General features: G+C 46.4%; 1 protein-coding gene across 1 annotated transcript in view; it reads right to left on the bottom strand.

Annotated features, from left to right (window-relative positions):
* Positions 1-25,769, bottom strand: part of LOC135904511 (carotenoid-cleaving dioxygenase, mitochondrial-like) — a 57,018-nt gene that overhangs the window by 10,076 nt on the left and 21,173 nt on the right. The window contains exons 2-10 of the mRNA XM_065435302.2: positions 18,419-18,555; positions 17,363-17,487; positions 16,573-16,714; positions 15,332-15,473; positions 13,134-13,342; positions 6,347-6,504; positions 3,443-3,536; positions 2,276-2,387; positions 1,221-1,321 (exon numbers count right to left, since the gene is read on the bottom strand). Of these exons, the coding sequence (XP_065291374.1) occupies positions 1,221-1,321; positions 2,276-2,387; positions 3,443-3,536; positions 6,347-6,504; positions 13,134-13,342; positions 15,332-15,473; positions 16,573-16,714; positions 17,363-17,487; positions 18,419-18,555 (1,220 nt within the window). The remainder of the gene's footprint in view (positions 1-1,220; positions 1,322-2,275; positions 2,388-3,442; positions 3,537-6,346; positions 6,505-13,133; positions 13,343-15,331; positions 15,474-16,572; positions 16,715-17,362; positions 17,488-18,418; positions 18,556-25,769) is intronic.

The following is a 25,769-nucleotide window of genomic DNA, read 5'->3' as shown; positions in this document are numbered from 1 at the left end:
TTCACGAGTGACCAATCTAGTGTAGGTTATCATGCATTTTTTGTCATGTTGTATATGATTTTCATAAACGGTATTTCTTTTCTTTGTTAACATTAACAAGTGTTCGTGTGCCTTCAGATATTGCTTTGTATTGCTAGTGCCTTCAATCTTGTGTAACACGTTAATTTTATTATAGCACTGCTCCTGTTGGAAATTTGTACTTTCTATACCTATATTGTTTAATATGTCCCCTTTGCTTAATGCCCTGCCATAGGGCATGTAAGGTTCTTTTGAATAAATAAATAAATATTCAGCCTTAACCTTAGCCCCAGTGCGGGGTAGCAAGCCGTGCGCCTGCCTCGTTGACCTCCCTGCCTTTCTTCTCCTGGCTATCTCTGTTATTTTGGGATGCGTACACCAGCAACGTTTGCTCCTCTCTTTCATAAAGCTATGCTTTCTAAGTCGTAGGCTTCAAGCTCTCCAGTGTGCCTTTCTTTATTCAGGCCCAAACTCGAGTACGCCTGAACAGTGTGCGTCCTTTTTACAAAAGAGATTATTAAAAACTTGGAGACAACCCGAAGAAAGGCCGTACGGCTCATCTTTTAACAAAATTTCAGGCACTGACTCTCAAACTGCACTATTAAAAGCTAACGAGTTATAAATGTCAGAACATAAGAAGCAGAAATGCAGATTGGAGTTCCTTTCGCACCTACTTGATGAAAAGCTAGCCTTAGATCCCTCTCTACACACATATCCCTTCATAACCAGACATGCTAGGCACCACAACCCTCTTGCTCTTACACCACTTTACGAGAACAGATACATTTAAATTGTCTCTCTTTTTTTTACTCGCGAACAGCGGAATGAAATAAATTAACCGCATTGCCCATCATCAGTGTTGTAATTATTGTTTACTTCGTATCATGCCCACCCTGCTTGGACCCCCCATCTGCAGTATTTTGTAAATAAAAAAAGTAAAAACTGAAACTGACAGTTGGGAAAGGCCTTAAAATGCTGAAAACAGACGCAGAGAGCGATGAATAGGTGGTGTCCCAATCAGTCCCCCCAGTGTCAGCTCTCTCAGAGTAACAAAAACAATCTCAAAGGCGATGATTTTGTGCGCGATGAGAGCCGGACACGATCGCTGACGACGGAAATCGGCCATGGTCGCCATGTTTGGACACCACCCCTATAAGGCACACTTTACGTAATGTTCCCTTACATGATCAGAAGTGCATTACCGCATTTCGGCACTCGCCAAGTCGCTCAAAGTTTCCGCTGCCGTACGAGTACCGGTACGGCTTTCCTTGGTACTTGGGGTTTATGGTCGGCAGGTCGTAACCTGCAAGTAGACATAAAACATCGTTGGTACATACGTAAGTGCCACATGCTCGCTCGTGTCTTCGCTGAACAGACGGCAAGCCTAGATGTAGTACTGATGTCTTTCACCTCCTGGTCATTTGACATGTCGACTGCAGTGCATAGTAAACTAGCAAGGCTGATCAAGCGGGGCTATAGTTGGTTGAGCTGTAGGGTAAAGCGCGCTGCCTATGGCTCTCACCTGTAGCGCACCTGTATACGGAAAGGAAGGGATATGTTCGTTGTCTTGGCTATAAAATTGAAACGCATGTTTATAAGAATTAACAGTTATTTCATGCTTCATTTCGTCCGTACCTTCTGTCACGTTGACTAGTTACGTGCGTCCGCGTCCTCCAGTGCCATAACCAGCGTGCTTTAGCGGCATGCAAAGTAGCGCACTTGTCGGGAAACGACCATTCGAAGTTGTTGACCGCATGTCGTCACATCTATGCGTTACTAAGTCTTCTTCGTCCTGTCGCACTTACTAAACTACCTTGAGGGCACCTGGTACGGCTGCGCTCTTGCACAAGTACGTGCTTTCTATTCTATTCTATTCTATTTCTATTCGCTTTTCATGGCGAAAAGCGAGAATTTGGCGGCAATATGTACTGAACGTTCTTCTCCTTGTTCGCAAGTCCTCGGTCCTGTCTTTCCAAATTTGGCAAAATATTCTTTGCCAACAAACGCAAGCAGCTGCCTCGCAGAATGGACGTTAGTTAACATGGTAGGCTGTGGTCCATATTCTCAGCTCATTATCGTGTGACCCCAAGTGCCAGCTCACTAATACGGGCTTCGGTGCCGCATGCTGTATTGACCACGTAAGCAAAACTAGTAGTGCACTCGCTAGAGTCTCAGTTGGTCGAAGTGTTTGTAATAGAAGCAGAATACCTCACGCAAAGTGTGCGCAGCGAAAAGTGAGGCGAACGCGCATGCGCACCTTTGTATCCCATCTCCTCGTGGGTGAGCCAAATGGTGTTCTCGTCCCGGCGGTAGGCCCGAGCCTCGCTGTAACCGAGGCTCACCAGGTCGCCCTCCGTGGCGCTGCTGGCCTGTTCTCGGCGGATGTTGTGAAACGGAAGATTGGGAAAAGGGAAGGGTAGGGCGATGCAAACAGGTGCCACTCTCTCTACTGAAATGGAAGGCGGCGATTGTCACGCCACGATCCCACCCACGACGCAAACGGAAAAAGACGCGCAACCCAACGCTTGTACAACGCGCGTCTTGCTCAGTGCGCACTATCAGCGGCCCCACGTGCTCGCGAGAGGGACAGACAGGCGAACATGTTCACAAAACCATTAAGGAAGAACCATGTTACTGAAGCGCTGACCCAAAAACTGGTGTCGCAATCCTTTTGACTGAGCTTGTGTATGGGCTAACTGAGCTGCATTTATAACATGTTACCGACATTAGCATTGCAACGATAATACTGACAAACGAACAAATTATATAACAGCCTTGTCAACTTTTTTTATTTGGCCGTAGTCGACACAGTACTGTGCGTGCGGGGTCGGATGCGCAGGCTTGACAAACTGCAGCTCGCGAGCTTGTCGACATCTCATTTGGGACGGCGGAATCCTTGAAAGAAGTCTTCTTGGCAGACGAGGTTTACCGCTATTTGTGACAATTGACCCGCGAAGTTCGACGCGGCGCATCCGAACCACAAGAAAACTAATAGCTCGTACGTTAAGAAAAAAAATTAGCTATTAGCTATTTATGGGAGTGCGCATATTGAGCTAAATGAAAGATGCAACTAAACTATCAAATTTCGTCAACTGACGGTCTGGCTACGATGCTTTAATCGTTTAATCGCACGGAGGCAGAACTCAAGATCACCCGATGGGTGCCGTTTTATCAGCTACTGAACGCTGATCGGCTGAGAACACCATGCTCACTTCACAAAGAACGAGTTTTGTGAAAACCATAATGAAAATGCCGACCTTCACCGGAATTATTTTCACCCCGAAAATAAACAAACCGGAACTTCTCCTTGGCGTTATAGCTCCCGCAGCGACATAATGCATGATGACAAGTCTGTAATTCCGTAAAAACAGGTATACCGAGTCCGTATTTACGAAGCCTAAAGTGAGTAGGTTCACGTGCCTACCTTGGATACTGGGATAACAAAGCGACGGAAGTGGCCTCGGCAGCCAGGATCAATATCTTCGTTCATCCCGTTTCGAATCCTGTCTAGGTAATACCTGGATAGAAACGGGGAGGAACGCATCCAAAGGTTAAGTACTCTTGAGTCGTGAGTCACACAGAAGAAAAAAAAGAACGTCGTGTCACAGGTAGTCTGTAACGACTAATTCGCGTGTAGAATAACAACGTACTCGCAACGTACTTTATCCGTAATCACCATTATCGGCCTAATTAGGATCACTGCATGATAAAGACTTTTCCCCGAGATAAAAGGCACCGAGCGCGGCTTCTTTAATAATGCTAGGCAGCAAGTGACAAAAAAAAAAACAGGATTAAATAGACCCTTCTTTAATGTGCACCTATATCTAAGTACGCAACCATGTTATTTTTCGTTTTTTTATTCACTTGGGTTGCCACGCGGCATAACCTCAGTATGAAATTAAATATAAGCATGCAGGTCCGCTTCACCAGTTTATACCACGTTCTGGAAACGAATAGCTGCGAAGTGGCATTGATAGCTGTTCTATGGTAATAACTAATCATCGCTGTTTAATGAAAATACTGCAAACAAGATTTTGAGCGAGAAAACTGGGTATGTGAGGATTATGAACCAATATGCTAAACTACGCGTGTTTACACGCCATATGTGAAGAAAGTATCGGAGCGTTGGTGATAGCTATCTGTTTAAACACATACGAGAAGTGTACTAACTCGGCACAGCATGTGGTGTATACAGAAGATGAATACATGCAGGCTTACGGTGAATAATGGTGGTGTAATAAGGAGCGACGAGTGAAATATGGCATGCAGTTCAGAAAAATGAACCACTACTTCAAGGTGAGCACCTGTAACTCAAACCTTTCAACGAACACGATCTACTCGCGCTCTCGCCCCTTTCACAGCGACGAGTGCCATCCGTCAAGTACACTCCTACAACGCGGTCCATAACATCGAAAGAAAAGAAGCAGCTACTACCTGAACCACTGCAAGCTTGCATAGATGTTTCTGAAGGTTTGCTATTGTTTCAAGTTTGACACTTATGGGCCAGCAGAAATAGTTTAAGTTCTTCATAATTGACTAACTATTAGTATGAGTAAATAAATTATGCAGCTCCAACGCATGTGTTGGAATCTATGTGAGGCGAAGCGTTCGTGAAGCGCCTAATTAAATCCGTGATAGAATGCGTAAGCGCGAGTGAACGAGGGCGTAGAAAGGCACGCACAGATACAGCGCTACTATCGACTACAGATTTTATTTTCGCACGCATCAATAAATACATACCGAAGGAGCGGATGCGAGCGTTTTTGCTCGTTCGGTGTACATTTATTGATGCGTCCGAAAATAAAATCTGTAGTTGAAAGTAGCGCTGTCTCGGCGCGTCTGTTTCTTTCTACGACCTCTTTCAGTCGCGCTTACGCATTCTACCATGGATTCAAGCTGACTAGCCCGCCAACATGTTTTAACCAAGCTTGATTAAATGCTACAAAGCTAAATGCAACGCATACAACTGCTTTTGTGGGCCTGCTGTGGGTTCCTCAAATAAAAAAGTCGCAGTTTCGCCCGAAAGGCGAAGCATTGATTGCGATAGTAAATTAGTAGACAGCTATACGAAGCAGGGACAGTTGTTCTAGCGGCCGTACAAAGCTGTCAACATAGCATAACTATTCAAGAGGGGCGAATTTTGGGCCAGTTAGCCGGACATGTTTAAAGATCCCATACGGTAGTAAACATCAGTTGCTAGTTACCGCTCGTCCTGTCCACTCCTTCGTTTTACGTTCCGTCTGGAAGTCGCGGTTCTTTTCCTCTTTAAACACACGAAGTATATTAACGAGCCTGGTGTCACGCGCGCACAAGCAAACATGAACACATCTGACGCGATGGCCGCGGAGACTTGCTGTCAAGACGTTGGTGTGACAAAACGCGGCAGCAGCAGCTAGCGAAGTGAAATTCATGTTGTCTATCGCTTCAACGCAAAGTGAACGCCGAGAAAACACGGCACGCACAAAGCTACGAGCCGCCAACGCAGCTACACTCTGCCCCCAACGCAGGTCGCCCTCAGGACATGGCCGCGCGACCGCGCGCAGTCGCCACGTGCGCAGCTGCAGCCGGGGTAGAGCACCGCCCATGATGCCTTCCAATTTTGGGTGCCTCGCGCACGACGGAAGACTGCGCGCCTTCGTCTCTTTCGCGCGGGCGAGATTGAGCCGCAATTGTCGGGTACACCCTGGCACGCCTTCACTCGCACATACAAGCGTAAGGCACACGGCGACGGTGTTATCGCCCTTGGACTTTACACAGAACCTCACGGCGACGGTGGCGCCCATGCCGACACCAGCGGCAGAATTCTGCTTGTAGTGCCCATATAATTGCTATCGCAATAAAATTCAGTTGGCAGTCAGCGCCCGTTCTGAGGTATTTGTCTCTGTGTGTCCTTGTATCAGTCGCGCTGTTTGGGTATAGTTGAGTACCAATATTAGTTGCATAATGACAATGTTGAGCAATGGTTTCAGGCTGATGTGTATAAATATTTTTGTGATGCATTACAATGCGTTTTAACAGTTTACAATTTCTTGTTGCTTGTATTTGGTGCTGAAAGATAAATTTTTTCGAACGACGTTTCTTCTTCTAGATATGTTCGCTCGTGAACATATCAACATATATATGTATATATCTATATCTATATTGGTTCTGACGACATGGCTTGGTACGCGAGATTATTATTATTTGTTTTCAAAGCATGTATACATTTGACAGGAAAGGGAGAGCGAGGAGCATGGCTTTGCAACTACCACCGGAAAGGGCACAACGCCTGCCTACACAGCACATAAACGTGCAGATCCAATTTTTGTTCTCCTCAGGGAACGCCTACCTGTCCATGATGGATGCATCGTCGTAGGCGACCATGTCGAAGACGATGTGCCCGTCATCCTCGAAGGCGTTCACCGCGTGGAAGAAGAACAACGGGTCGGCCAGGAACCGCGTGCGCAGGACGCTGCCTGTGTTGCGGTCGAGCACCACGAACTTGGTCTGCAAGGTTCGCGCCATCCCACGCAGCAGAGAGGGTTAGAGAGAAAGGGAAGGAGGGCGTACCAATATTTAGGCGCCATCGTTTCTCAAGACACACCCTCCCCCTCTCTCTGTATATACTATAGCTACCTATAAGTCTGTTGATATCCGCACGCACGGCTGTTCATATGAGCGTGCTGCGCGGAGTGTCGGGGACTGCATGGTGTGCCGTTTCATATTGGCCTACGTTGGAATTCTGAGCAGTGAACACCTCTGACGGTCATGGGCTATAAAAAAGCACGACATCCACGGGAAAACACCGTCGTTTGTGACAAATTATGACAGGCAACGAACACCTTGCCGCCCGTAACGCATAAAACAATACTTTTTTTTTTTCGATCAGTTCGTACAGTGTACTGTAATAAATTATTGCAAATCGGGCACGTTGGTAACGATCCCTTCCTGTCTTAAGTTGTGCGGTTGAAAATAGATTGGTTAAGGGAAATACTAAAGTGCGAAGCTAGCAGAAGTGCTCAGAGAACCAGCTTCAAACCACAACATTCTGGAGGTTTGCTTCAGTATTTCTGCGCTGCCATCGAGTTTTTTTAACCGGTGAGCTGACTTCTCATGTTTCGAAATCCTCTTATGACACAAACAGTGGTGTGAAAGCGAGTGTGTGCGACCAATCAAGTAATTACTCAACGCCGAAGGAAAATATTATCAATAATCAACTACTGCAGAAATTGAACCGGTAAATTCATACTCGCCTTGTCGCACAACTAGGCTTCGGGTAGTCGAGACGGCTCCATCACCGCGCTTACCTGGGCAACTCTCGACGAGAAGCGTCCACAAGCGTCCACTTCTTCACTTTCGGTATAAAACATCTGTCTGCTTTAAGAACTGCGACTGCGTACGTGGGAAGTACTACGCTGTCGCGAAGAAATGGAAGCAGAGCCCCTAAGCTGTCTTGGGAAGTCTGAATGCTACTTTCTGCAGTAATACGTCGGTAAGCAGTTAATTTTTTTGCATCAGTTGATTTTTTAACACAGGCTCCTATAACTCAATATGGGCACTTATTTGCAAATAAACAAACAAGCAAGTAAATAAATAAATAAATAAATAAATAAATAAATAAATAAATAAAAGAAGAAAGAAAAGAGAGAGAAAGTAAACTAAGAAAAATTACTGCCCACAACAACCCAACAAAAGCACCAAGGACAATATAGGAGAAATTACTTGTACTTACTAATTGAATTAAAGAAATGATAAATTAATGGCAATAAAAGTGGTGGCGCTAGCTAACACTCCCGAGGTTAGTTATAGTAGTAACACAAAAATACCCCTAAAGTGGAGGGGGAAACGGCGCCGTGGTAGCTCAATTGGTTAGAGCATCGCACGCGTAATGTGAAGACGTGGGATCGTTCCTCCCAACTGTTAGATATGGAGCTGGTTCCTGTGATTACTTCGAGTTCCCCAGACCACATCGGATTGCAGCACAGCTAATTGAGGAATGCAAAAGCAGGAAAGCGCATTCCAGAGAAGACACGTGCAAACAAGTTTGCGACCCCCAGGTCGTGTCCCGCCGGGATTAGAAGGGGCCCTGGGACAATGGAGCTCATTCGACCCCCTTCTTCTTTGAGGAAGGCTGTTGCCACCGCTGCGGTACCGAGTCGCCGGGATTTGCAGGTGGGCGTCGGACAATGGAGCAGGTGCAGCCCCCCTCCTTCCCCGGCCTAGAAGTGATTGCCAGTCTGCGTGGCAAGACCGCAGAGAGCCCCGTCAGGTGTGCCCCGCGACACGGGCGCCTACCATTGGTTGCAAGTGGCGTCATCGGAGTGGACTCTCCCATTGGTCAAACATGACGTGACTTGCAGTGCTCGAAGGGCTTATAAGAAGCCTTCCAGAGAGACCTGAGCATGCTGGGACATGCCCTGATTCCCTGATTCACCTCTCTCGAACTTCTTGCCGCGGGCCGCAGCGTCCGAGTTGCTGCCGGCCCGTAATGAGTGTACGACTGGTACATGACGCTCTCGTCCCTGTACATAATGAAGAATAAATCCCTCCCAAGTTTGTGGGTTTTCATCCCGAAGTCCCGTACTCCAACCACTACATCTGGTTGGCAGCGGTAGGATCGCCTCCGAGTGCATCAGCTGGTGGCAGCGCTACGAATCAACCTTCGTCGAGAGAGATCGTAAGGAACCGGGAAGAGCGAAGAAGAGAGAGCCTTCGTCGAAAGAGGTCCGAAGAGACTGGGAGTATCGAAGAAGGAGCGAGCCTTCGACCCAGGGAGTCCGGAAGGAACCGGGAACAGCGGACAAATGAACCGGATGGCAGGGTGCTGCAACCGTAAGTGAGCGCGTGGTTTTTTTCCTTATGATTCGCCAGACTCAAAGGTTGTGTGTTCAATTTTGATAGTTCTGGGAATCGGGAGTTTGTTGCATTGTGTCTTTGCACAAATTAATTAAGGAAAACAGTTTTAACCACCTGTCGGGGCAGCTGCCATGGATCTTAGAAGGTTGACGAGGTTAGATTTGTTGTTGGTGTGCGACGATTTGGGGGTTGAGGCGGACGAACGGATGGAAACGCCAGCTATCATAAAGGCGATTCAAGATAGTGGCAATGATGAGAAAAGCATTGAGCTTGCTTGGGAGGTGATACAGGAGCCTCGGCAGCGCGAGCGTCGTGTACGTTTGCGAGCGCGTCGTGAACTTAGGAGTGAGCTTAAGCGTGAAGAACGCGAGAATGAACGGAAGCAGGAGCTTCAAGAACTTACTCTTAGGTGTCAGCGTCACGAACGTGAGAAGGCACGCGAACGTGAGAATCAACGTAAGCTTGAGCGAGAGGAAAAGTATGAGAGAGAGAAGGCAGCACTGATCAAAGCGATACAGGATTGTGATCAGTTATTGGCACAGAGACAACGGCTGTCTGTGAATTCTGTAGATAGTACAGAGCGAAAGAATGAGCAAGTGTCTCGCAGATTTTCGCCAGAAGCCGACGAAAAGAGTAGTGCCTGTGAGATTGGCTGCCGATTGATAAGTGAAGGGAGAAAGCTAGCTGCTAACGATGCCTTAGTGGCAACAGAGGCCGTTAAAGGCCGTAGTGAGAGCGACGAGGTGCTGTGCCAACAGATGACTGTAGAGACAGCTAGGCCAGCTGCGAACAAATTGGCACAGTTACCGAGCGTGTGCGTCGCTGGTAATGTTAGCGAGGTTGCTAGCGAAGAAAAGGGTACTGCTGACCCAACAGGGGCGAGCACCCATGTCGAGCCAGATCTGCGTGCAGAAGTGAAGTGCGAGCTGAGCGATGCAATTGAGAGTAGTTCTCGGGATGGCGAGCTCCGTAGTCCACGAGAGAACAACTGCATTGTTCAGGGATCGGTGCGGCTCTCCGCCAGTCTAGATAGCCTAGATAGGGATGATTCCGTTGTTAATCATTCGGACTGTGCGCGTGAGACAGCGATCGATACCGACGGGCTGTGTGCCGATGCACAGCGTGAGCTGGGCAATGTAGTAGAGGGCAGTCCGCAAGAGTGCGAGTTGTCTTACTCGAGTAAAGCCTGCTGCATTGTGCCAGAGTCGGTTGGGCTGTCCGCCAGTCGAGGCAAAGTGAGAGTAGATTTAAGTGAGAATCACTCAGACTGTGCGGGTAAGAGACCGATCCGGGCCGACGAAATGTGTACCGGCCAGCACGAGGCACGAGGCGACATGAAAGCGAGTGCAAAGAGAAAGCGCCGTAAAAAGAAGCGCGGTAAAGACCGAAAGTCGGTAAATAATGTAGCGCCGCCAAAAATGGCGAGAAACCCAAAAGGGCAGGGCGCGAGGAAAAAGATGCGGTCGTCTCGGACGATGTTGACGCATCGAAAACGTTCGAGCCACCGGTCAAAGGGGGACCGCGAAGAATGTTCTGTACGGACGCGGACAAAGGGCACGAGGCAGCTAAGCTCCTCGTCGTTCCGTAGTTCTTTTCATAGCTCAGCGTGCAGTTCGAAGAAACGCGAGGTGGCAGGACGAGACCAGGTGGGGAGTAGCGACGCGGTCAATCGAGTTCGTATTGAAAGCGGGGCGCGGGGACGCAAATCGGCAGGAGACCGTAACGTCTTGGGGGAGCTGATAGTGAATCAGCCCTTTTGTTGTTCCTCCGTAGCCAGAGTAGCTTTGAAACTGCGGCCTCCCCGGGTACGACTCAAAGTATGAGTCAGACGTAAGCGTTTGGAATGAGAGGCCAAGAGAGCTTCCGTAGTAGGAAAACGTGTTGTTTTGTATTTTATTTTTGAGCATCGGAATGTTTTCGCGATTTGAGACTGAGATTTCTTTCAATGTGTAAGGTTTGAGCTTTGTTTGTGTTTTCGTTTGAGAAGCTCGAGATTTGAAAGATGCGTTTTATGTAAACATGTAGTCTCGCGAGATGCTCATTACTAAGTAGATAGGTTTTTTTTGTGTGTGTGTGAGTAACCTGAGGGTCAAGGTTATTGTTGAGAGGCCTATCGTAACGCGCGTGTGTGTTATTTAACCTTCTTTCTTTTTAAGTGTTGAATTTTTTAAGGTTAAGCGCGTAAATTTTCAGTGAGTGCATGATTTGCACTGAGAAGCGTTCTTAGTTTCATTAGCGCATGTCCTGTGTGGACGGAAGGAAGCAGATTTATGACTGGGTTGCTCGTGTGTGTTAAGGCAGCCGTATTCTGACTTCTCTGATAAGTATGCGTGGAACGAGTTATTAAAAGACGCATTATTTTAAGGGTTCTGCGGAGTGTGTAAGTCCCGCAAGTTTAATTGTTCGTTTACGTCACGTGTCCTGTAGGACCTTCAGGGAAAAAACGTGAGTAAGCGTAAGTGAAAAGTTTGCCTACAATGCAAGTACGCGTTTTGTTTAGTGACCACAAGGCTAGTGCGCTTGTGATTACGTACTTGTGAGGTTGACCAGATTGTTCAGTGGCACCAATACGTGCGAAAAGTACGCCACTGTGATAGATTGGAAACATGCTGTTCGTGTAGTTAGGCCACTTAAGTTATGTTCGGATGTTTTCATTTGTTGTTTGCATCGTCAGCGACCCTTTTGTTTTGCAACAACAATAGTACTCTGGTCTTGTCGGCAATCGAGGAGAAATGGATAGCTGTTTGGAAGGGTGGTTGGAACTGTTGTCAAAATTGGGGAATTAAAGATCAGGGTTGATTTTGACTCAGTAATAGTCTGGCGAGTCAGGGGTGAAGAGCCTGCGCTTACGCGTGGTGCAGCGCTGTGCTGTTTTGTTTGTTTGACGTTTGTTCTCCAGGGCCCAGGATCCCGAGGGTTGTCAAACGAGGCTCGACCCCAGTACCCTGCAGCTTCTATCAGCGTTCCTCCTGGCCAGCGAATTGAGTTCACCGGCCATTCAGAACAACCGGGGCGAGGACGAGCTGTTAGATATGGAGCTGGTTCCTGTGATTACTTCGAGTTCCCCAGACCACATCGGATTGCAGCACAGCTAATTGAGGAATGCAAAAGCAGGAAAGCGCATTCCAGAGAAGACACGTGCAAACAAGTTTGCGACCCCCAGGTCGTGTCCCGCCGGGATTAGAAGGGGCCCTGGGACAATGGAGCTCATTCGACCCCCTTCTTCTTTGAGGAAGGCTGTTGCCACCGCTGCGGTACCGAGTCGCCGGGATTTGCAGGTGGGCGTCGGACAATGGAGCAGGTGCAGCCCCCCTCCTTCCCCGGCCTAGAAGTGATTGCCAGTCTGCGTGGCAAGACCGCAGAGAGCCCCGTCAGGTGTGCCCCGCGACACGGGCGCCTACCATTGGTTGCAAGTGGCGTCATCGGAGTGGACTCTCCCATTGGTCAAACATGACGTGACTTGCAGTGCTCGAAGGGCTTATAAGAAGCCTTCCAGAGAGACCTGAGCATGCTGGGACATGCCCTGATTCCCTGATTCACCTCTCTCGAACTTCTTGCCGCGGGCCGCAGCGTCCGAGTTGCTGCCGGCCCGTAATGAGTGTACGACTGGTACATGACGCTCTCGTCCCTGTACATAATGAAGAATAAATCCCTCCCAAGTTTGTGGGTTTTCATCCCGAAGTCCCGTACTCCAACCACTACACAACCCCCCTGCGGCAAGTTGTTTTTTCATCCACTTTCATTGCCATTAATTATCATTTCTTCTTTTCAATTAGCAAGTACAAGTAATTTCCCCTTTGTTGTCCTTGGTGTCTTTGTTGGCTTCTCATGATAAGATTAATAAAAAGCGGGCACCTCGGTTAACCCCATTTCTTCTCGCTGCCCGCAAGAAAGAAAGAGAGAAATGGTACCACCGCGTGCGTGAAGTGGGGATAGGTCAGCAGAACGCACTACTTCGCTGAACTTATAGTTCGTTGCCCATGTGTTCAGATTTTCCCCATAAGAAGAATTCCAGCACCTGTTTTCAGTTATTTGCTGCTGAAGGAGCGCGCTTTTTTTTGTGCGTGCGTGTTTGATGACACGTTACGAGGCCATGACGCTGAAGCGACGTTTAGGTCAAATATTAAATGCATTATAAACGCACCTTGAAAACTGAGTTCTTGCACAGTTAACCTCGAAGCTGTGCTCTATTAGTTTTGTTTTCGGAGCGCACGGCATCGCGCACCCCGGAGGAAACACCGTGAAGCCCGATTGGCCGGCGGGGTTTTTGCGGACGTTACCTTCTCCTTGGGCATCCAGTCGAAGCAGTCCTTGAAGGAGTAGCCCTTGATGCGAGAGCCGATCAGGCGCACGGCGTTGATCACGAGGGGCTGCTCGACGAACACCACAAAGTTGCGCGTCATGCCGAAGCTGTGATAGTAGCTGAACGTCGTCTTCCAGCTCGACGGAATGTTGTACGCCACCGAGGCCCGCTTCAGGCCCGCGCATCCTGCACGGGGCACGGGCTCCCTTAACTACGCACACTCAACGGCTCGCACGGTTGCGGTGATTACCCTACAAATACTAAGAAAGACCATGCCTCGGCACACTTGGCACTTGACTTGAAAAGCAGCGCCATTGGCTTCCGCTGGAGTACACGAGGTGCAGAAAAATATCTTTTTTGCCCATTTTGACAAAACATACCTGATTACAACGGTTAGAACGAGTCAGCCCATCTTTGGCTGACACGACAGGATTAAAATTTCTTCAATACCACCGAGTCATCGTGCACAGTGATACAAGCTGGCGGTTCCAAGCCAGGGTCGCGCATACAGGCTTTTCCCTGGCGGCAAAGTCGCTCCTCGAAATGGAGGGCGCGTGCGTCCCGTACCAGTTTCTCGGATTCTTCGCTCGTGGCAGCTTTGAGACCTTGTGTATACGACTGCACACTGCCTCCGGGATCGGGCCACATTCGAATGAGAAGCATTTTACGGGAAGCTCTCAGCAAGGTTATGCAAGGTCGTGTTCAATATTGCGGTTCACCTTAAAAAAAAATCAATTTTCCGCTTACAAATCAGCAAAATAATGCTAGAATCTTAAACTATACCTAATAATGCGCATAATATTGACAAAATCATGACAATATATGGAATAGATAACTAATAAAAGTTTAGATAAGACAATTTCTTAGTATCCTGAAAAGTATGATATGCTCTAAATAAACTTAGAAGTTTGGAAATAGCCAACCTACATTATCTGTGTAGCAAGGGCTCACGCAAGGTAACCATGCAAGGTAACCGGGACACCAAAATTGCCGTACGATAATTTTGGTGTCCCGGTTCCTCTGGGGCCAAGTAACGCGCAACAAAGTGCGAAGCTTCGCCTCCTCCACGCGCCAGAGGCGCACGCATACTGGGCCCCTGGCCCGCAGCCGGCGCAGAGGCGCGCGCTCGGACACCGGGCGGCGCACTCTCCGCGGATGCCCTGCACGCGTGCCTCGACCATGGGCGCTGCTTCTGCGTCAAGCTCCAGAGCAGCCAGGGATAGGCAGCGCTGCCCTAACCTAACGAAACGAGAGGAGCAACGTAAGGTTATCGCTCAGCGCAAGATGTGCCTGCATGATTGGAACTTACTGGATTGCTATCGATGGTTCTATGCGTCGTCTGTTGTCACCGAAGCTTGCTGTAATCAAAGCGGGACGCGAATTGTGCAGTACTTTCTGGAAGACACGTGGGCACCGGCGATTACTCCGGAAACTTCGACGACTCGTGTATAAAAGCCAACGCGCTTGAACGGCGGATTACATTTTCGACGATCGCAGATTGTGTTCGCCGCTATCATTGTGCTTTGAAAATAACTTGCTTTTTTTTTGTGGGCACAGGTTTGCCCAATAATAAGCTACTTAACCTATTGACAGTTCAACTGGTGTTTTTTTTTCAACGTCACTACCAGGTAACAATATAATGCTTCGCACCACGATAATTTCCCTCGTGAGAGTTCTGGCCGTAATTTTTTTCGTCAGACTGATACTTACAAAATGTGTGATATCACCCTATAATGCTATCGCATAATAAATAAATAAATAAATAAATAAATAAATAAATAAATAAATAAATAAATAAATAAATAAAACTTAAATTGGATCAATCTGCTTGCATTGGCATCAAACCCGTACGTTCACTCTTTCTTCTTAGCCCTTCGTCCTTGTCTTTTCGTTTATGAACTTCTTTCGGAGCATTATTTCACTAGCTCTATAGCGCTTACCAACCTGTTCTTCAACCAATACGTGAAAACAAGTAATACATATGCTTCATATTCATATTCTCATAATGTAGCATGTGATCCTCCGTAATAACCCGCATATAAACCCATATATTCAAGATAGTATTATCGCTATTACACTTATAAACATTTTTAAGAAGGACGCTATTGCCCGTCGTATGTAAACACTAAACTCGACCGTTTTCTATGTGCACAAACACGCATGCTAATCAGTCACCTTGGCTGGGCGGCGGTATCTTGACGACGTGGTACTTCAGGCCCGCTATGAAACTGGCACCCAGATTGTAGCTGGTGCCGTCTTCCAAAGTGATGGGGTGCGCACTTGCCAGGTTTACGGACACCAGCTTGTTCACGTCGTACTGCGGATGTACACAAAAATGTCCGAATTTCGCCCGAAATGCGAAGCATCGAGTGCGACAGCAAATTAGTGGACAGCTATACGAAGTAAGGACATTAGTTTTATGAGCCGTATAAACTCGTTAACATTCGCTCACTAACTAACTTAACGAGCATGGTGTCACGCGAGCATCTCACTCGATGAGCGCGGACACTTGCAGTCAATACGCAGGCGTGAGGAAGAGCGGCAGCAGCAGCGAGCGAATTGACCTTTGTGCTGGCCCTCGCTTCAACGCGAACTAAGCGACGAAAGCACATCGCACACGAAGCTATCAACTCTCCGGCACCTAGCCTCCCTACTCATCGCAGATCGCCTTCAAGACAGGGCCAGCAAGGCCGCACTGTGCCACAGCATACGCAGGTGCCGCCGGTGTGCGTATATATGCACACCGGCGACGGCTGTGTATGGCGGCCGCAGCTGGAAGGACGAAGTTTAGACAAGTAAGTACATCTAGTGCCCTGCGTTTCCATGCTGGCTGAATCGCCCTGCGTGCAGCTCCCGTGTACACTTGTGCCCCGCACTCACCTTTAGGGCAATCCCTGTAGGAAACGCTATGCTGTGCGGGACTCTCGCGCTCGCCAGCCTGAGCAAAGGTAGGTCGACTGACTAGGACACTTCCAAGGCCAGCGTGCGGCGTACCATGCAGCCGATACTCTCTTTAGCTTCAAGTGTTAGGGGAATGTCGAGACAGAAGCAGCAGCCCCAGCAGCTCTAATGGCGGCATTTCCACGTGAAAATGTATAGCTTTAGGAAGCTTGCATTACCGCGAAATCCTTTACGGCAGCAGATTTGTGCACAATCACAATGAAAATGGAGGTGTACATTTGATCGAGCACAATATAGTTGTACATGCCGCGACCAGAATATGCTATGAGTGGCATCCCAGCGTTGTTGTATATATATATGAGACGCACCCGTCGCGGCTCAGACTGTTTAATGAGGGTTTCCGAAATTTCTCAGAATGCATAAATAATCGTTAAGTGCGTAATCAATCGATATTCTGCAATGTTCTTCATTTCTACAGCCTCGTTTGCAGCTTTCTACACAATGGCTGCACTAACCCTCTGGATGGCTTCCAGGGAGTCCTGATCGACCTTCCACACGAAGCACGTCTCGGACGTGCAGAACAGCTCATCCCCGAGTGTGTACACGTTGCCGAAGTTGTTGTCCGTCAGGTCACTGGGCACCAGAGCCGCGAAAAACCTGCGAGTGTACGCGGTCGACGCGTTCACTTTCAGCAAGCTTGCAAAAGGAACAGATGCGCTCATCCTTCACGGCAAAACAGATGCGCTACGCGCAAACGGCATTTCAATTCATAAAGTTCCACTAAAAAAAGTTATATAATGAATTTGCTAAAGCCACCCAACTCTTGGCCAATCCATCTGCATGCGTAGGTGCCACTGCCTTTTAAGGTAATCATCATCATGATAATAATAATAATAATAATAATAATAATAATAATAATAATAATAATAATAATAATAATAATAATAATAATAATAATAATAATAATAATAATAATAATAATAATAATAATAATAATAATAATAATAATAATAATAATAATGTTTGCCATTCTGGTACCACTGCGGCCCAGCAACTTCGAAGAACGGGTCCTTCAGCAGGATATATAAGCAGCCTCCCGTCATGCGGTTTCTTTTTTTTAAAAAAAGCACAGGTCTGCGATTTTTTTTCTTTTTATATTTTCTCACCTGGACGGGTTCAGTGGACGCTGTTTGAGCCTGCTTGATGGATCAGGCAACCAATGCACACACAAGGCAGTAAATCTTTGCACGCTATGCACGACGCCATCAGCCGTAGAGCAAAGTCGGAACGGACAACGACACTCACCGCGAAAAGATGTTCTTGCACGGGTCTGGGTAACATCTGGTGCCGAACTCGGTGACAACGGGTCGATTGACGGTGCTCATTTTCTTGTACGCCTCGGACTCGAGGTAACGGGAGCTGTAGTAGACCTGCGTGGTGCGAAGGTCATGCAATCGACGGGCCTCGGAATTCTAGTTCAAAAAACGTCACTCATTCTTGCTAAATTTTTGTTTTGTGCGAAGTAATAAAAAGACAATGGGTGGTTTGTTCCAGTAATGTTTTCATCGTGTCGAACATATGCCGAGACGAACTGAAGTAATCGATTAGTAATCAATTGTTCAGCAATGCACAATGTCAAAATAGGCGACACAGTGTAAGGAGCGCTTAAACTTCCAGGAATTCGTGGTGCGAAATAGCTCAAGTCCGACTGCTTTCAAATGCACGGCTTAATGTTGAAACTAAAGTCTCGCGTGCTTTACCATAATGACACGCTCCTTTCAATTCGAGGCAGAAATTATTCGGAAAAGAAAAATTTACGCTGACAGACCGCGTGGCACTTCGCTTTTCGTTTCTTTCATTTTGATGGTGGTGCCGATGAACCAAAATATGTTGAACGCAGAACATATATATATATATATATATATATATATATATATATATATATATATATATATATATATATATATATATATATATATATATATATATATATATATATATATATATATATATATATGTAGCGTCAGGAAGTCAAACATATTCTGAAATGATTTTTCTTCCTTTAACCTAAGTGCTGGCTGGTTTCACCAGGCAAAGTTGCCGCTCTCAAACTAACATTGCTGTCCCCTGGTAGGCTGAAGCTTGAGAGTTTGCTTCACTCTGTTATGACAGGTGACTGACGGTTGGTGTGCGGCGCGGTTAGGCGAGATCTCTACCAGAGCTTGGTAGGTGACGTAGTCGAGGCTTCCAGCAGCGCGCATTTCAGAAGCGTAACAGAGATTGGCGACCAATCTTGCGAGGCACACAAGCTAGCATGTCCGCGCGTCAAAAAAACGCCGGAATAAAACCACGTGCTCGCACCTTTCCCTTGTGTATCTCGTAGGCGGAAAGGATGGCTGCGCCGTCGAACCAGTGCTGCAAGGAGAAGCCGCCGTCCAGCTCCCACATGCCAGGACCCAGCCGGAACAGCTTGCCGCTCACCCACTCGGGCATTGTGCCTGCGCAGCGGGGGAACGGAAAGATGGCGACCACTGCTGAATGTCATTGCGCTCATTGAAAAGCTTATCAAGTGCACGCGCTTATTAGGATTTTCAGCAGTGTGAAAGCTGTCTACAGAGTGTATCCGATAGCTTTGATCACGACAAGCCGACGTCGGCCCCAACTGCTTTAAAAGTGTTAGCGTGCTTCTTAAAAGAAGCGGGACTCATTGAGAGACTATATTACATGAGAATTTATGCATTTCTTTTTTTAAATCTTCTCTTGTTTTCTTATCGAACTTTTCGAACTCCAGGTAAAGGAATCCCACAGCATCACAATATAATGTTTGAGTCTATGAATATTGAGGTTGCGAAAACAATTAAAATTCTTGGTGTAACCTTCTCCAACAGCTTACAATAGGACGACCACATAGACTCAGTCCTCAAGAAGCTCAGCAGCATAGTTGGTATGCTAAGTCGCAATAGACACACTTTCCCCACATCTCTTAAAATAATGCTTTCTAATGTTTTATTTGCCTCGCATATCAATTACGGTCATTTAGAAAGGGGTATTACCACACAAACACATCTAAGCAATACACTTGTCATGCAGAAAAAGGCGCTACGTATTATTGCGAATGTATCTTACACTGAACATGCCGCACCACTCTTCGATAGGTACCACATAAGAAAACTTCATGACTTGTACAAATATAGACTCCTACGGGAGTATTACTTCAGTATAAGGAAACGCAATGTTACGCTTGTGGAGATCGCCAACCTGCATCACAATGCACCTGCCTAAACCACCCGCCGCACTGAAATATGGAATGTTGTAAGACATAGGTCAAATTATATCAAACAGATGCTTGAAAATAATTTACCAAGGTTATTAAATTCTTTTAATGAAATAGAGATTGATATTGGAAAAATGAACTCTCCAGAATTTAAGGCTTTTGTACGCTCTTATACTTACGTGTTACTATATAAAATGTAACATATTCATCCCTGAATAATTTTTCAATAAATTTTCGATATCGCTTATGTCTTAAAACTGATTTGGAAACCTTACATTGCCTTGTTTACGAGCTTCTTTTTACCATTTTTGTGTTTTGTAACCACTGCACTGCCAAGTGTATAAGATGCAGGGTCGTTCAAGCCTCAAGAAGGCTTTTTACCTGTCATCCTCAACATTGCATTTGCATTGTAATGTTGGAATAAATATTTTGATTTGATTTGATCTTTTCGGCCTTTACCCCACACCCCTGTGCAAAGTAGCCAACGGGACACCTAATCTGGTTAACCTCTCTGCCGTTCACCGACTGTTTGTAACAGCCTGTTGGCACTGAATAGGCTTGTGTCCAATTCGGTGAAAGGTGAAGAAAGAGAAAGGTGCCTGTTGGAAGGAGTGGACGTGCCTGTTGGAAGGAGTGGACGTGCCTGTTGGAAGGAGTGGACTGCCCTCCAAAGAATGTTCGGCGTCAAGATATGCGCTGTAAAGTTCCAACTAGACAAGTGTTTTCCTATTTTAAGAAAAACAATCTTCAGCTCCTGCTGGCCGATATTGAGGGAGGATATTTTGTTACGTCATTCAGAACCTACAGTGAACAAGCTGCACTTGCAATGGGAAAGAACTTCAAGTCAGTAAATATCCAAGCGAACAAGGTAAAAGCCAAGGTCACGTTGCGGTGTAAAGATCTTAAATTTTTAAGAATGTCCAGAGCGGCTAATGCTGTGAAGCTAGGTGTGCTGTCGTTTTTTAGCGTGAAAACGCATAAACCAGAGAAGCCATTCCTGTGTATTGTTAGCGAACGAGATTTGTGTCAACACCTTGAAAGGCGGTTTCTTTTAAAGCAAATAAATCACTTGCAGTAAAATATCCGTTAGTTGCAAAAATAACATGGCGCCACGCAGTTTTTGATAGCTATTCAAGGGCGTGGGTATGCGGTCTCAGTAGATGTAGTATATTTATTTTATTCGGTGCCGCATACAGAATTATTTAACGTTGCGAAAACATGTATAGCCGAGAACAGCGTTCGTGCTTTTGAGAGGATTGCAGTGATTTCCGTATATAATTTTACAACCTTACTGGAATGTTATCGGTGTTCCACATTTGTGACGGACGAAGAAAAAGCTTATATTCAACGAAACGGGATCTGTATTGGACCATGCGTGGCACCAGTGCTCTGCGACATGTTCTTAGCAGTTTCTGACAGAGCGTTGGCTCAGGTCCTTGACGATGCAAAGGTGCATAGGGTTTTTAGATAGGTGGACGATTCTTTAGCTGTGTTAAAACACAAACCGTGTAACTATCGCTATCTTAGTGGATAAAATCCTAAAGGAATTTAGACAACATGCGAAGAGGTTGTCCTTCACGCACGAGTTGCCTATTGATAATCACACACAATTTCTAGATATGAGCCTCACGCTGTCAGAAAAACATGTGCCTACTGTCCCCGATCATGTAATGAGTTAATGCCCTATGATGCGGCCCACTCAAAAGTCATTAAGAGAGGTATTGCCTCTGTGGTTTTGGAAGGTGCGCTGGTGATATCGTGCCCTCACAGGATGGCGGACAGCTTGGACAGTCAGGTCTCCCAGCTTTACTCAGCTGGGTATCCTCGCTCCGTCGTAGGTGCCCTAGTTTAAACCCTCTTCAAAAATTGAAAGGAAGAAAGAAGGAATGGCATTGGATCGTAAAAAGGTCATTAGTTGTACCTTACGTACACAAGGTTGCGCACAACCTTAAGAAGGTAGCTAATAGGTACAATTACAAGTTACCTTTGGTTTTCTCGGCACGAAAGAAGCTGTCGCGCCTGTGGCTTCGGCTTTCAAAAGCGCCTGAGCCATTTATATGTGGTAAGAGGCATGCAAGGTCCCACGTCACCTGTGCGGTGGGTGTGGCTTATGAAATTCCGCTCAGCTGTGGGAAGGTTTACATCGGCCAAACGGGCCGCCCTGTTAAGACAGAGTGAGAGAACATAAACTTCCCATTAAGAATAACCTCTCGGCACATCTACCTGTGCACTGCAAATCCTGTAAATGTAAGGCAATGTTTAAAGGGATCACCATCCCCGGCAGAAGCAACAAGGTGCTAGCACGTGAAACGTTGGAGGCATATTATATAAGAAGAAAAAAATATATCTGTGTAGATACGTCAGTGGTGTTGCGCAGTGCTGAGTTTGAATTTTTTAGATGCTTTTTAAGCTAGCACATGATTGATATTAACAGATTTATGATGGTGTGAGGCGCGGAACTTTGCTGCTCATATATGGCGTGGCTGCATATTGCGATGTTCCCAAGGAATAAAGTTAGTGGCGAGTGACGCCCTTCCGCATCGCCTGTCTTTCTTGGTGTGTGGCGCCATTTTCGCTGTAAAAAGTTGTTTGCCAATATTGACGTATCTGTTTGATTTCAGTGTACATTACTCATCTTTGATGCTTTCGGGACGCCGACTCAATACGTTTGACTTTCTTGGATTAAGGTGGTCTATTAATGTGTTCTGTTGGCATTTTTTTCGACAAACCTAGCTGTTCCTGTGTTGCATGTAGTACCGTCTGCTTGGACCAGAGCTACGGCTCGCAGTATGTGTAAATAAATAAATAAATAAATAAATAAATAAATAAATAAATAAATAAATAAATATGCAAAAACTATGCATTCATACTCGCTTCTTTCACGCTAAACCATCTGCGAGCGCGTTGTCGCCTCGCGAATAACAACAATAAAAGATGTACTTCTAAACAGTCCTCGCTGATCCAATGCAACGTTGGAATTTAAACCACACGAGACGTGTTTGAGGTAGCGATATAGCAGCAGCTGCAGACGATCGACACACTCACGGCCTCGTTGCCTACCATACGGCTTTGGGCTATCACAAGACGGACAAAAGGGAATGAATGTCCATGACACAGCACAATATCATGAGTTCACGTTATGAAACGACCCGCATGCCCCTACAATAATTGAAAATAGCGTCTCAAGAGAAACCGACCCGAATCTCACCTTCACAGCGCGGGGATACCACAGGTGGTGTGGACACGACTCAAATAAACACTGGGAATCGACCACCACGTGGTATAGACGGCAGTCGCTTACAGGAGAGAACCTCTCAAAATCGATAAGGCAAAAATCACGCACTAGACCGCTTTCCGAAAAAAGGCCCTACATTAAGTGCCATAGACCTCGATGAATAGACCAAATTCATCACAGAAAAAATACAGAAATACACAAAGGAAATTCAACTGGCCATGAAAACACCAGCAGTGGATCCCCGCCTTATCCACCTGTAGGAAGCTCGTAGAAGCCTTATTCATAGATGAAAAAAAAAACAGAACAGAGACCTGAAAAGAAGGCAATGCGGAGCTTGCCAAGCAAGCCGAAGAATACACCGTCCAATTATAAAGGCAAAACTGGCACCAGGTGTGTGACATACAGGAACTCCAAGCAACCGCAAGGCATGGAACATCCTCAACTCGCTGTTAAACACTACGGAATAAAAAAAAACCAAGTCAAGAAAGAACCTCACGAAGCTCCTCCGCAATTACGGAGGCTCAGAAGACGAAATCTTCGAAGCAGTAAAAAAGAAGCCCACAGGAGGCACACAAGTTACATCTATCACTGGAATGCACCTAGGTTACATAGGCAATGTAAATAAAGAACTGGATCACCCATTCACACAGGCAGAAATGGAAGCGGCATTTGCAAAGCTCACCCGAAACACAAGCTTAAGTAAAAACCGCGTAAACAACAACCTATAGAACACGGCAGAACAACTCCTAAAGGCCATCAACAAATGCTGGGTATCGCAGCAATCTGGAAACACGCTGAGGTCATCGTGATCCCGAAGCAAAGCAAACCACTGGGAATAGGACACATGCGACCCATACCCCTGACATCATGCGCAGGCAAGCTGTACGAGCATATGGTTCTCAATAGACGAATTCCATACATGGAAGAAAACGTGTACATGCCCGGCAACATGCATAGATTCCATCCCCTTTTATCGACTCAAGACATCCTGCTACACTGAAGGAGGACGTCATAGATAATCTAGGCAAACACAGCAAGAGCGAAATCCTGGCCATGGACGTGAAACGAGCATTTGACAACGTCTCTCACACGGCAATGCTGAAGAACCTCCAGGACACGCACTGTGGCGAAGGAACATACTGCTACATACAAAACTTTCTCATCAGCAGAACAGCAACAATGCGCCTGGGTAGCCTCAAATCCGACATGTTTAGAGATGGCGAACGAAGGAACTCCACCGAGCTCTGTCATCTCGCCTCTCCTTTTTAACATAACCATGCTGAAAATATCCAATATATTAAACGGAATATAGGGGATGAGACGCGCCCTCTATGCAGATGTCGTCGCCATCTGGATGACAGGCGGATCCCCAGGAACTCAACAGCATGCACTGCAAGAAGCGGTGGACCACCCAGAATAAAATTCAAGGTGCACTTGGTTATCCCTACGTTATGACTTAATTGACTGTATCTTAATAACCTGTGCCTTAGCTGACTTCATGTTAACACAAAAGGTCGTGGGTTTGACTCCCACGAAAGGCCGAGGGTTCGAGTGCCTTAACTCTGCCTTCATTAACTGTGGCTTAATCGATGATGATGATTGATGTTTAATGGCGCAAGGGCATCTAAGGCCAAAGAGCGCCAGGACATGTGTTATGGTTTAGTATAATTGTGAGTTTAGGACTATGATTTAAAATAAAGGCTGTATAGAGGCCTACACGTAAGATATATGTTTAAATACTAGTGGATGAATTCTAAAATAATTACTAAGATAAATACAAGGCTTTAAATGCATTTGCTACAGGCACACATGCTAAATTATTCTCGATTGCCCAAGTCCCTTGGTGTACAATTCTTGCTTACGCAAGAAGCACAAGAGCTCAGAAACTGTGGCTTAATTAACTTCGTCTAAATTAACTCCAAAGGTATTGGGTTCGACTCCTACCAATGATCGAAGGTTCGTAGCCTTTTTGGACCATCGTTTTGGACCATCGGACCATTTAATGCTTCCGCATGCGAACCAGAAAAATCGACGCTTCTCATACTAAAAGCAAGAACCAGAGGAAGACTGCCAAAAGGTGAAATCCAAGAACCAGAACTCTGTCTTAATGGAGTGCAAAGCCCTAAAGTAGAGTCGCTCAGAATCCTCGGCCTACTGCACACAAAGACGGATCGGGAGCCGCCAACTAACACAAACTGCAAGAAACCTTCACGCAAGTAGCCCATTTGGTACGATGGGTATAGCAAACAGAAGATAGGGCTTCAAAGAACAAGATGTAGTAAGAATCGTTTAAGCCCTCATCATCAGCAGAATCATCTACAGCTGTCACCCCTTACCTAGACTTAAAGAATGCAGATATCGAAAAACTGAACATCCTCATCCGGAAGGCCTTCAAGATTGCCACTGACACCTCCGAACAGTCCTCCCCACATTGACTACTACGCTTGGGTCTCCACAACACCTGGGAGGAATTCGTCGAAGCATGCAAAGTTACGTACGTTTCAAACTTACTAAGACAGGACGGGCAACACTCAGAAGATTAGGATATACTGAAGCTATGAAACTGGGTGACGAGAAAAGAATACTCCCAGAGACAATTGGAGAGTACATCTCTGTAGTGCCCATTCCAAGAAATATTCATCCAACCCACCACGAAGGAAGAAGAAAAGCCAGAATAGAGACTCTCCGAAAAGCCTATGGCCGAAATGTGGACGCACGATACACCGATGCAGCGAAATATACCGGAACTCCGACCCATGCAATCAGTGTCGTCGACAGCAAGGCTAAAGAGAGAACGGCAGCTAGCATCTTAACAAGAGACTCTTTGCGCCGTCAGCCATTTTAGATACCATCTTTCGGTCACGCCGACTATGCTGACAGATTTTCGCCTAATGGGGCATATAATGCATTCGCATTAATAATATTTCCGACTGTCTTAGAATAATGTTGATGATGAAATACTACTTAAAGAACAAGGTGCGTTAATCCACAATTTTATCGTTGCGAAAGCTGAGCCAGACTTTTCACACGCACCCACTGACTCAAAAGTTAGCGTGCAAGGACACTTCCCCGAGGTTACCTCAGCACAATGGGAAAGCAGGAGGTACGGGAGCGACGTTATTAGGACGAAGAAACGGGGAAGTGCGAAAATCGATCCACGTAAAGAAGCACCGGCCAAACGACCTTTGCAACGTAAAGCAAGT

This window comes from Dermacentor albipictus, chromosome 2 (assembly GCF_038994185.2).
Source record: "Dermacentor albipictus isolate Rhodes 1998 colony chromosome 2, USDA_Dalb.pri_finalv2, whole genome shotgun sequence".
Classification (NCBI taxonomy): Eukaryota; Metazoa; Arthropoda; class Arachnida; order Ixodida; family Ixodidae; genus Dermacentor; species Dermacentor albipictus.
The sequence above is the reverse complement of the archived record's forward strand: the minus strand, read 5'-3'. Positions and strand labels throughout refer to the sequence as shown.